The sequence below is a fragment of the Mustela putorius genome, unplaced genomic scaffold, assembly GCF_011764305.1.
Source record: "Mustela putorius furo isolate JIRA1106 unplaced genomic scaffold, ASM1176430v1.1 tig00003850_pilon_pilon_pilon, whole genome shotgun sequence".
NCBI classification, from domain to species: Eukaryota; Metazoa; Chordata; class Mammalia; order Carnivora; family Mustelidae; genus Mustela; species Mustela putorius.
The window spans coordinates 18,612,766-18,626,072 of record NW_025422002.1 but is presented as its reverse complement, the minus strand read 5'-3'; the positions used below and the strand labels follow the sequence as shown (position 1 = coordinate 18,626,072).

General features: G+C 45.9%; 1 protein-coding gene across 4 annotated transcripts in view; it reads right to left on the bottom strand.

The window, feature by feature from the left end:
- SLC41A3 (solute carrier family 41 member 3) overlaps positions 1–13,307 on the bottom strand; it is a 131,490-nt gene that overhangs the window by 116,897 nt on the left and 1,286 nt on the right. For all 4 annotated transcript variants that reach the window (XM_013050492.2, XM_004781495.3, XM_013050493.2 and 1 more), the window contains one exon: positions 3,248–3,534. In XM_013050492.2, coding sequence (XP_012905946.2) covers positions 3,248–3,502 — 255 coding nt within the window. In that variant the 5' untranslated portion in view covers positions 3,503–3,534. The remainder of the gene's footprint in view (positions 1–3,247; positions 3,535–13,307) is intronic.

The window sequence follows — 13,307 nt, the reverse complement described above, 5'->3', positions numbered from 1 at the left end:
GCAGACCAAACCAATCAAGGTCATTGCATTCCCTTTGCCAATTTTTGGTGCCAAAGTGGGATGTGCCTCAAATCTGCCAATAAGAAGTTGGGGAATTCTGTTGGGAGCACCTAGGAATGGTTCCCTGTGCTTAAGAAGGAGGAACCAGAACACATAACCCATTCTTCTCCCTCTGAATGTGATGTGGCTGGCTGTAGGACAAAGCCAACTTTGGGTGCTGTCTGGCAGGAACTTGGAAAGGTCCTGTTTCCTTGAAAGCATCATTGGCTGGTGATGATAACACTTCCCAAACCCAGAATTACCCTATCTTGGAAATTCCACTTTGGGACACGACATATTTCCTTCTTATTTAATCCATTCTAGGTGCGCTTTCTGGTATTTGTGGCTGAAACCATTCTAATTGATTCAGCCAAGGGGAACAAACCAAGGATGCCTGGATACCAGTTTGTGGAGTCTGTATTTTATTCCACAGTTAACCAACACGGATTTTAAAATTCAGATCTGCATCATGGAGGTCCCCCTGACATGGCAGCTGGTCCATGACCCTTTTGTGGGTCTAATGAATACGTGAAAGAAACTCCAGAATGGATATTTCTGCCTAATCTTTATCCTCTTGAGTTGCAAATTTTATGTAAGTTCTTGGAAACTGGCCCAGAACTGCATGAGACAGATTATCAGTGACAACAGCAACAACAGCAGTTAACTTTCACTAGGTGCTTTGTAATGCCTGGCACTGTGACCAGCACTTCAGAGTCCTCTCAACAACCTTGTGGGGTCAACTCTAATTTACAGAAAAGCAAACAGGGAACAAAGAGCAACTTGTGTAAGCAACAAAGGTTGGACTCAAATCCAGTTAGAGTAGCTCCAGAGTCTGGGCTCTTAAGCAGTTCAATTGACTATGATACTGCCTCTCCTTATGTAATTTATAAATTTGTGTGTGTGTGTGTGTCTGTAGAACCAATGTGTATATGTACAGGCAGCTGAGGTCTATGAACGGCTCTATAAATATGTATGTGTGAAGTGTGCATGCATTTGAGTGTGTGGGATACACGCTCAGTGACATCACATTGGCAGGTACCCTCGATACAACACACTCTGAATATCGCTGGTATAGAGCATGGAATGTAGGGAGGAGGACCCAAAGTAATGAGGCCAGTGATGAGGCAGTGCCAGGTGGCAGGAGTGGGGTGGAGAGGAAATCTCTGGGTTATGGAAGCCAGGCACTGAGGTGCTCCAGAGGTTATGGCAATGCTAACCGACCGTGGATTAAGAAAAGATGTAGGGCCAGAGGGTACCAGGTCACTGGGAGAAAGGAGAGAGCTGAGAGGTCTGGAGGTCAGAGAGAGACAAAACATGGGGAATGGGGCTGAATCCGACTGGATAGGGACTCCAGGGTAAGAGAAGCTCATCCTGGGGCCTGACAAGTTCGAGGTGGATCTTTGGAGTGGAGCTGGTCACTGGTGTTGTGATGTTATGAAAAACTAGACAGCAGGGTATTGGAAGGGTCTTTGAGAACCCCAGACTGGGGCAGGGCCAGGCAGATCATGGAGTGAAGTAGGATGGGGTCATAACAGGGAATGGTGGGCACTGTGTCAAACCAGAGAATACAGCCACCTGGAGGGGACAGCCACCACTGACTGCAGCCCTAAGAGAATATGGATCCAACATTGTTAAGAGTTGCCAGGTTTTCAATAGAAAACAGAAATTCAGACTTTTATATGAAATCTGATTTTAGTGTTGGTTTAAAAATAATTTTAAACCACCAGCCTTACAGCTACATGGCAGAACTGGGACTCGAATGAGTGAGGGGCAGGGCCCAAGTTCCCAGACACAGAGACCCCTCCACCACTACCACCCCTTCCCAGAGCCCCCGGAGTGCTGAGTGAGGCACAGGCTGGGAGCTGTCAGACAGGGCAGCCCTGCTTCTCTCACTCACTGCCCCACTCTAGACGATCCTTGTTCTCTGCTGATAGGAGAGATCTGACCAGTCGTTACTTAGAATATTCTTTGAGATTATGCTTTTACAGGGAGGACAGACAAAGCGCTCTGACAGTAGCAGAACAGGCAAGGCATGGCACATTGGTAACGTTTTTGTCTGATGGGTGACTCCCAGTTCCCTACTATGTGGCATTCCAGTAGGGTTGCAAATCAAAGAACCCTGCCTCCCTCAAAGAGTTATTAATACTTGAGAGTCAGGCTAGCCAAGCAGAGAATGTCCTCCCTCAGGGAACAGTGACTGGACCAGGAGTGGACACCTGACATCAGAATCAATGTTCAGAGACTGATGTGGACATTGACAAAGAGGTCTCTCTTTTTTCTAATAACACATATACCAAGGATTAACTGCCAAGGGCCATCCTCACCTCTAGGTACAGAATTCTGCCTGAAAATAAAACGTAGTTGAGTGACAGAGAAAAAGCCAGCATAATGATATCATTTAAGCACCTGGATCGTGCTGAGGCTAAAATCTAACTCTGTAACTGTCCCTCAGAATAATATACTGCTTAAAATATAACTTTAACTAATGAGGAGTTGTACTGGTGATGCAAGCATGCTTAAAGAAGACCTTGAGAAAAACAGGTACTAGTAGCAGGCCTCTGGTGGAAGGGATGATACATGTCCTTGAAGCTGAGCAGCTGGGGATGCCAGGCTTGCTCAGGGTGGAATACTGCCTGCTTCCCTTTTTTGTTGTCTCCCCTGCCTCAGAGAAAGCCTGCTGTTAAGGTAATCCCTTTAAGTGTGCTTGCAAAACTACAAATCCTTGCTGCCGGACCAGACACACCTTACTCCTCTACTTGTTTACCTCCTTTACCCCTAAGACTTGTGACCATCATATATGACTCGCTATTGTATAACCTTTCCTTCTCCTTTGTTGCTATCATGTATCTAATAAATGAGGGACTGAGGAGTTGTTTGGGAAGACAGCCCTTCCAGCTATCATCCCCTGCTCCCTCTCTCTTAGAGCTGACTTGTTTGTGCCTCATTCTTCTCCCGTGTGCTGTTAGAAAAGCGGCATGACCCTTTAGATATTCCAATTACAGGGGTTAATAAATTCTCTCTTTTAGGCTTAACCTGAGTTAAATTTAGTCTCCATCACCAGTAACTAAAAGAATCCTGTGAAATTTGTAGAAAAAATGGTATTTGAGAAGAGAAGGCCCTGCCCCTTGTCCCTCAAGCTGGACTCAACTTTAGGGACGACATTCAACAATGCCACCAACAGCACTATTACCATTTAGTTCCTTCTTACCTGGAAATAGTTCAAAAGTACACCAGCCCCGGAGAGTCCCAGTCCAGCAAACACGAAGGGGACTATCACCTGAAGGCCAATGGATAAGGCAGTCTCCCTGCTGAGCTCAGCCCCCAGTGGTTTAGAGACTGCCCTTTGGCTCTCAGGCACACTCAGAGGTCCATCTTCTGAGGCTGCAGGGAGTCTTCCAGGACTGAGGGTGTGTGGCAGAACCAGCTCCTCTGGCCGACGCTGCCGGGTCTCTGTCCCATCCATGTGAGCAGAACTGAGCCCCTGGCAGCCGTAACCTGGAAGACACAAAGCAACAGGGACTGTTTGATAGAGTTCCTGACCCCTCTGGGGCTGATGCCCGGTAAGCCCTCAAGCCCTTCTGTCGAGCAGCCCCTCACTCAGCGACTGCTCCACATGGTCTCCTGCAACCCCAATTTAAAGTTGTTTTTTTTTTTTTTAATTTAATATGCATATGTTTGAGGGGGAAAAAACACATTATAAAAGATAGCACTAAGTATTTATGAATTAGAGTCAGTAAAACTGGTGATATAGGGAACTGAAAATTCTCTCCTCCATAAAAGAACAAGAAAGCTAGCAAAAACTGTCAAAATCCACTTTTTCAGAACTCTGGAAATTAATCAAAGGCTTGCAGCAATGCAAGGAGTATCTATTCAAGAAAAAATTGCAGAATCTTTAGCAAGAACAGCAACATGGGTATTCATGATGTTTTAACTGTGCCTTTGTCCCACCCCCTGCTCTCTGGTTCTGCAGCAGCCTTAAAAACCAACAGCCCAGAGAGAACAGAATGGGCTCAAGATCTTTCAAAGCCTCATTCTCAAAAAATTGTCCTCCTTTGACCTAGCAGGTGGTTCACTGGAAACTGCCACTTACAAACTATCTGTATTTCACTGGACTCATAATTTACTCAGTGTAAAAAGCCCCTTCCCTTGGAGACATTTCTTGAAAACAATTACAGGCACTCCACAGCTGCCTGAGGTAGTGGGTAATAGCTGGGGTAAATAATACACCAACCAAAAAGCATAAAAGGAAAAGCTGCTGAGATGTCTTTGAAAATTCTGCAAAGTTTCTAAAACTTCCTGGGATCTAGAAGGCCACTCTTACTGAGCTGGGCATCTGCTCAGGAAATAGCTGAAAAGGCCTGAAGCTCTACCCTCCAGCTGCTCTGGAGGCTCTGCAGGAGCAGAAAGTGAGGGCTGAGGCAGAGCTGTCCCCTCCCAGGCCCTGTGCTGAAGATGTGCCCCAACGTGCACACAGAGCCTCCAGGCAAAGACAGGGAGGTTCAGCAGTTCCACATAGGGCATTCAAAGAGATCTCTAGTCAAGCATTACCTGACCACAAGCAGAGACTTCAGTGGCCCTGTACAACACAGAATACAAACTAAAGAAGTCACTCATTAAAGTCACTAAGAAACCTTGAGCAGAGGGGAGAATCTAATTTCTAGAGTTGTCACATTATGAAATTTTTATAAAAGATTTTATTTATTTATTTGACACACATACACTCAGAAAGAGAGAGAGAGAGAGAGAGCGCTCAAGTAGGAGGAGCAGCAGGCAGAGGAAGAGGGAGAAGTAGGCTTTCCACTGAGCAAAGAGGCCAATGTGGGGCTCAATCCGAGGACCCTGAGATCATGAAACCAAGAGTTGGACATTTAACCAACTGAGCCAACCAGGCGCCCCACGTTACAGAATTTTAAATGTCCAGTTTTCAACAAAAAAATAGGAGACATGCAAGAAAACATGATACTATGACCTATGCACAGGGAAGAAAGCAATTAATAAAAAAATATCTTGAGGCAGACCAGACATTGGACTAACTAGACAAAAACTTTAAATTGGCTATTTTTAATATGTACAAAGAATTTAAGGAACCATGCCTGAAGAACCAAAGAAAGTATGAAAAGGAAGTCTAACCAAATAGAGAATATCAATAAAGAGATAAAAACGTTTTAAAAGAACCAAATAGAAATTCTGGAGTTGTAAAATTTAACAGCCAAACTGTAAAATTCCCTCAAGGAGCACAACAGCTGATCTGAGCAGGGAGAATAAGAAACCACTGAACAGAAAAATAAATCAACATGGATTATCCAATCTGAAGAACAGAAATAAACAGGATGAAGAAAAAAGAACAAATCCTCAGAGGCCTGTGGGACATCATCAAGCAAACCAACATTTGCCTAACAGGAGTCTCAGAAAGGGATAAGGGAGAGTAAAGGGGTCCAAAAGAATATCTGAAGACAGAAGGGGCCAAACCTTTCCAAACATGATCAGAAAAATTTCCATAGTCAAGAAGCTCAACAAATTCCAAGTAGAATAAATTTAGAAATCCATGCCAAGGCACACCATAATCAAACAGTCAAACACAGAGAATCTTAAAAGCAGGGAGGAGTCACTCTTCATGGACCAGGACTCCTCAAGAAGATTAACAGATTCCTTCTCATCAGAAACCATGGAGGCCAGAGGCAGCAGGATGACATACTCAAAGTGCTTAAAGAATAAGACTGCCGGGACGCCTGGGTGGCTCAGTTGGTTAAGCAGCTGCCTTCGGCTCGGGTCATGATCCCAGCGACCTGGGATCGAGTCCCACATCGGGCTCCTTGCTCGGCAGGGAGCCTGCTTCTCCCTCTGCCTTTGCCTGCCATTCTGTCTGCCTGTGCTCCCTCTCCCCCCTCTCTGATAAATAAATAAAATCTTAAAAAAAAAAAAAAAAAAGAATAAGACTGCCAGCCAAGAGTTCTGGAAGGAGCAGAGTAATAGATTTGCAAGTGAACAAAAACCAGGAGAATTTGCCAATAGCATATCTCCCCTTCAGAATCAAAAGCCCTTCAAGCTGAAGGAAAGGACCCAGATAGTAGTTTGCATCCACATAAAGAAATAAAGAGCGTGAGTAAAGATAACTACATAGGCAAATATAAAAAACAGCATAAATGCATTTTTAAAATTTATTTTTTATTTTCAGCATAACAGTATTCATTATTTTTGCACCACACCCAGTGCTCCATGCAATCCGTGCCCTCTATAATACCTACCACCTGGTACCCCGACCTCCCACCCCCCACCCCTTCAAAACTCTCAGATTCTTTTTCAGAGTCCATAGTCTCTCATGGTTTACCTCCCCTTCCAATTTCCCCCAACTCCCTTCTCCTCTCTTATCTCCTCATGTCCTCCATGCTATTTGTTATGCTCCACAAATAAGTGAAACCATATGATAATTGACTCTCTCTGCAATTTTATTAGTAACTCTTTTTTCTCTCATCTAATCCAAAGACAACTGCATAACTCAATAATGACAAATCACTACGTATGGGTACACGGTAACTAAATATGTAATTTGTATGACAGTAGGAGCACAAAGTAGGAGAGCACAGAGCTATATATAGGAACAAAGTTTCATATACCAGTGAAATATATTCCACTGTATGAACAGACCACATTGTGTTTGCCTATTCATTAGGTGATGGACATTTGAACTTTTTTTTTTTTAAGATTTTATTGATTCATTTGACAGACAGAGATCACAAGTAGGCAGAGAGGCAGGCAGAGAGAGAGAAGGATGCAGGCTCCCCGCTGAGCAGAGAACCCGACGCGGGGCTTGATCCCAGGACCCTGGGATGATGACCTGAGCCGAAGGCAGAGGCTTTAACTCACTGAGCCACCCAGGCGCCCCTGAACTTTTTTTTTACTTGTTGGCTTTTACAAATAATACTGCTATGAACATATGTATGCAAGTCTTTGTATGAACATGTATTTCTGTTCTCCTGAATTATGCATTTTGAAGGGGTGAATTTTATGGTACGTGATTTGGATGTCCGTAAAAAATATTCATGAATTATTTATGGAATAAGGTCAAGAGGCAGACTATAGCTTCCCAAACTCTCTGAGCCCCTGTCCAGTAACAGCTTCTATTCCTTATCACAGATGACCACTGTCCAAACTGGAGAGAACCACTCCTCAGCTGCCGTTTCATTTCTTCCTTAGTGTTACCAACTATGAGTGTCGTCCTAAACAGGAGTGCCTAGGAGCACAGTCCTAAACAATAGTGTCTGATTACTTGGCAATTTAGATCAGTAAAGTCATGCTCTCATTTATTCATGTCTGGTTTCATCAGCCCGACATTAGTGTACTCATGTTCAGCCAGGCTGTGGGACCAACTCACTTTACTGCTGTGTCCAATCTGACGATATGACCGCCACAATCCACCTATTCTGCTCCAAAATAAAAATCGCCTCATTGTTTTTTAATACAAAACTAACGTGTTCTTAAGAAATGCAATTTAGAAATCACAAAAAAGGTATAAATATGGAAATTTAAATCAACAATTTTACTGCCCCCCCTAATAACTAACACTAAATCTAGTGTGTATCTTTCCAAAGTACACAAACATACACACAAACTCATGCATGCTATTTTTTTTAGTCAAGGTTATAGATCCTGGCTTGTTTTATTTAATAAAATGTATATACTTGTCCATATATAATGGATGTAATTTTCATGGCTTCTCATGTCATCCTTGATAGTCCACCCAGGTGCTGGTAAAGCCTTTTCCACAGGATTTTATAGGCAGGAAGAGCGGACGGAAGAACTCAGCAGGGACAAGTCGATGTTTTAACCTGTAGCCACAAGCAGCCCAAGGCCACCATTACCGGGGGACAGGGCCCCAGCACTGCGTGCAGCAGGTTTCTTAAAGTCAGCAGAGACACTGGGCCTGTGAGGACAGTCTGAGTGAGCAGTGAGTAAACAGGGCACAGGGGAAGCCTCACGTCTTCAGGGACACTTTAGAAGGTAGAAACCTTCCACACACACACACACACACAAGCCTACAGAACTTGGGCCAAGGCAGGCTTTGCTCAGCTCAAAAAGGCAAGAACCCACAACAAACAAACAAACAAACAATGGGAACAACTTATTGCAGCATGACTCCATCTTCCTAAAGGCTTTGTAGCAGCCCAGCAGTGGGATGGGAAAGGTCTGCTCCTCTTGCCACAGCAGGTTACAGGGCCCACCCTGACCACCCCCCCCATCCTGATCCCCTGCCGCCGAAAGGAGCCACCCTCACCCGGCTGGTCCAGACCCAGGTCATTCGTTAGGACTAAGACCCCTGTTCTAGTTTCCCAGTGGCTTTCTTGCCCTAAACCCTCAAAGCCTGAACCCTTGAGGCAAACCAACCACTCTCTTTAAATTCATCACAGTCTGTACAGCAGTCCTGGTAAAGTGAGCCAGGCTTCCATGGGAGGCCTGGTGATAGCACGGAAGCAGGTAACAGAGGAAGGAACAGCCCCAGTACGACCATCACTGGGAACCACATAAAAAACTGTCAATAGGGTCTCAAGTCCCCATTCTGCTCTGCTATGTGGCTCCCCTGGAAACCTAGGAAGGAAGGACAATTAGTAGAGCAGGGCAGGGTGGTCCCTGAGCCCCTGAAGTACCAGATCCATAATTTCTTAAAAAAAAAAAAAATAATAATAATAGACACAGCTCCCCATGACCAATGCAGTGGTCCTTCACATCTCTCTTAGCCTCGCAAGTCTCAATAAGGTCTATTACTGCCCCCATCACATAGCAGAGGAAACACAGAGTAAAGGACATGAGGAGCACCAGCTTCTCGTCTATGCTCCAGAGCCCACCTCAGCCCTTGCAAGGACCAGGGCTCACAAAGGTCTCCTCTCTCCTGCCTTTTCAGTTTCTCCCCTTTACCTCTCCAGGATCATCTGGTGACAACAGGACCTTGTTCTAGAATCTCCCTCAAGCCACCCTCTAGCTTGCACCCCATTTCCTCCTCCCCTTCAGAACACAATGAAAGAGACACATCCCCACTGTCTCTGTGTCCTTCCTCTGTGCTCAACAGCCATCCATCTCCTCCCTGCATAAGTGGCCCTTGCCAAGGCCACCTGCACAATGCCAAACAATTCCCCCAAACCTCAGCATGGCATGAGACACTCTCAAGGATTTAAGACCTGCCCACCATGGCCTCCCCCACATCCCTGCCCCTGCAGTGTGCCCCTAGCCCCTCCTACATGTGACTTTAGCTCTTGTTCCTTTCATCCCTCCTGATAAAGTCCATACTGTCTGAAAGAGCTGCTGACTCTCAAGAACGATGGCCTGCTCTCATTTCTGAAACTGGCTGGACTGGGGCTGCCCTCTTCCTGCTAAGTTTAGGGGAATTCTAACCAATACCTTCCTGCTAGAGCCCATAAAACACTCCACCCTCCTTCTCCAAGTTAGAATGCTCTTTGGGACCCTTCCAGTGTTCAGTACTCTAGAATAAAGGCTATGTTAATGGTTCTGGGGCTGACTCTGTTTCTCCTGAGGCTCCTTGAGACTCCCTTGTAGTGTGTGCCAGACATGAAGCCTTTGATTGCTAAGGCAGCCATAACAAAGACCTCTGTGAACCCAGCTGTATGACACAGCTACTAGCAGACCACCCAAAAGCCAGGCTACTGCACCCATGGAGCTCCCCCTTTAGCAGATCCTAGGTTACCTAGATCATTGACCGCCTGAGAGACCCCACTTCTCCTCCCTCACCCTGATTCTTGCTCTTGGGTTTTAAAGCATCCGATAAACAGTGAACCCAAGAAACCCCAGTTATCCCACCCAAGGAAAGGCTGGCCCTATGTCCTCGCCCCCTCCCTCTCTCTACCTGAGACCACACTGTGTGGCTATGTGGGCCTGAGGCATGCAGTGTCCCCCCAGGACCTGTAAGAAAGCTTGTTCTTCACAATTCTCTGATGGGTTTTGCTGAGGCACTTCCTGTGACAGTAAGAACCACAAGGGCCAGTCCAGCCTCTACAGTAGTCCCAGCTGGGGAACTGGTTCGGGGCTCACAAGTAGTACAGGTCCACAGGCTTCCCTGGCCTTTACAGCACCACTGTGGAAAGGCTGACAGGGATGTCACAGCCTTCTCCTCCTGGCTTTGGGCTACCAGATTTAGCAGATCAAGTGAAACTGGATACTGAAAACGGATTCCTTAATTATCTGAAATTCTCTGTCCTTCCTAATGGCCCTTCCCAGGTTTCCATGCATGCTTCACTTCGTCCTACTCCCCTGGTGTCCTACTGTCCCTTTTCAGTTTTCAAAAGACAACTGTTGCTTCCCCCACTAAAGGAACCCCTTTTCTTGCTGTGGCTTCTCCTCCTCACTGACCTCTAGCACCGACACTCCAGACTCTCCTCACCTCTCTTGTGTCCACAGCCTGTGTCTGAACCTCCCCCAGGCCTGTGCCTGAAGTAACAACGATGTGTTGGTGCTGCTCCCTCAACAGAGGTCTCCAGCTCAGCCCAGATCCAGATGTGGAAAGCCAACTTCCCACTCACTGGTCTGAGAGGTGCCTTGGGCACCGTAGGTCAATGTCCCCATGCCTCCTCTCGATCTCATCTTTCCCATGAAAGGTACCACAGCCACCCAGCCAGTCAACACAGAAGGCGCAGATATAAACAGAAAGGGCCTGGGGTTCAGGAGGCATGGATGTAATCCTTTGGATTTTATACACGTCTATACTGTTCAGCCTTCCTTCTGATGAACGTACACTATTAAAAAAAACCACCTTTCTTTTTTAGTGCAGCCTTAGGTTCACAGAAAAATTGAGAGGGAGGTACAGAGAGTTCCCCCAACATCCTGCACAAGAGAGGAGCAGGGTACACTAAACCTACACTGACACACCATAATTGCCCCAAGTCCAGTTTATATTGGGGTTCACTCCTGTGCTGTACACTCAGTGGGTCTGGACAAATGTGTATGATATGTATCCACCATAATGCACTCATCCAGAGTAGTTTCACTGCTTCAAAAATCCTCTGTGCCTCATCCAGTCATCCTTCCTCCCCCCTCAGTGCATGAACGATTCATCATCCATTCAACAAATGACGTTTTGTTCCTTCCTTTTATACTAGGGATTTTTCTAGGCACCAAGAATACAGTGAAAAGCAAGACAGATAAAGGTCCTGTTCTCAGGAAATTTGCATTGTAGAGGCAGAGACATAAATAAACAACAGAACAAACAAATGAGCAAGAGAAATTAAACACAGTGAACTGACAGGGACTACCCCAGGAAAATGTAGGGTAAGGTAAGATGGAGGAACAAGAAAGGCCCTAGAAGAGAGGATGAAACTTTACTAAGCTCTAACTGATTTAAAAAAAAAAAAATGCCAACTGCACAGGGGCACCTGGTAGAGCATGTGACTCTTGTGAGTCTAAGCTATGATGGGTATAGCAATTTCTAAAAAATAAATAAAATTTCTTTAAAAATGCCAACTGCAAAGGTCTAGGGAAAGAGCCCTGCGAGCAGAGACAGCAGCAAGTATAAAGGCACTGGAGTAGGGCAAACTTGAGGATGGCACGATAGCCTGTCCTGTAGGGCCTTAAAGGCAGAGCAAGGAGTTCTTGTTTCTTCCTCAGACTGGTTTTTCTGTTCCAAAAGACAACTCTCTTGCTTCTCCCACTAAAAGGAATCAGGGCCGATGAGTGTCCCCAGATGACTCCCATGAAGCCAAAGTTACACCTCAGCAATAAATGCACAGAACACTGAGAAAGGGTAAATCACTTGTTTTAAGTCCCTAGGTTTTCCCCTGCTTTGTTACGCTTCAAGGGTAACAGACAACTCCCAGCTCTGTGACTTCAGTTAGTTCACCTGCCCTCCTCTGGGGCTGAGAGCATTGAGGGCTGAGCTAAGGACTTCCAGTGTGGAAGAGAAGTCTTAGACACCCAAGACATGACATACTGCAAGGATAGCTGAGTATATAGCATCGAAATACTCAAAGTCAATGTGAACACCAACCTTAAAAAAAGATGTACTTTCTGACTCTGACACTTCTAAAAGTAGTCCAAAGCAACAGGACTTTCCTTTAGTCTGGTGGGTACCCTCTTGCACCTCTGACACTCAGATATTCATCTCTAATACTCAGAACCAGGACTCTTAGAGGACAATAACTTCCATAACTTGAGATTGGAGAAAAATCAAGATGGCTCTGGAATATTCTGCTGTTGCTAGAAAATAAGATGCTTTCAAAAGTGTCTGAGGGATGAAAATGACAAAGGAACAAAATGTAAACAAACCACCACTGTCAATCAGTGATAACTTCAGCATCTAATAATAATAAATACAGTATAATTACCACTTCACAAAAGTTGAATCTACAAAGGGCCACAAGTTCATTAGGAGATCAAAACAGGAAAGTTAAATACAAATGTATAAAACCCATTAGGAATAAAATAAAACTGCCGATGACCCCCTCCTTGTGGTGAGATTCAGGCACACCACAATGAGTTTCCAGATACACCAAGAAACCAGGTTGGCACCAGGAGGCAAGTGCCAGCAGCTGAGCTAAACTGAAGGGTTCCCTGACTGCCGATAAAGAGACCACGTCTCAAGGTGCAAGGCAGAGCTAGGGGTCCCCATGGAGCAGGTCTAAGAGAAACTTGTGTGAGGAAAGCACAGAGGAATGTCCTCTAAAATCATCTAAATGGGTCAGAGGCACAATGTGGTGAGCGCCCAGCAGGACTTCCCACCTGCTCTGTGCCCCCAACAGCATGAGGACACCATATCCCACCAGCAGAGACCTCACATCCCCATGGATGGTGGTCAGAGCCACTCATCTTCCTGGAGAACGTGGGAGTGTTTCAAGAGAAGAGGTTCAAATGTCATTTGGATCAACAGCAATGAGCACAGATGGACATACCAGGTCCTGAAGGACAGGCCTGCTGGTGAGGGAGGCTCCTGTTGGGAGATTGGGCTTTGGACACAGTAAACCCTGTGAGGGGCAAAGCTGGGGGGAGATGCCATGGACTCCAGGGCAGGGGTGCCTACCCAGCCTTTCCCCCAGAGGGCACAAGATGGAGGGAGTGCTCCAGGACAGCCCCCCACAACAAAGAACTCCCCAGCCAAGATGTCAGTGTGGAGCGAGAGCCCTGCAGGTCCAGAGTGCTTGGAACCCGTTTTTCTGGTGCAGGCAACGAGAGGGGCTGGGCCAGGATAACAGGGCCCAGGTGAACACTGGCTGCCAGGTACATGAGTCTATAAAGTCGCTGATCTTCCAGACGCCTCCCAGTGAGTCAGGGAG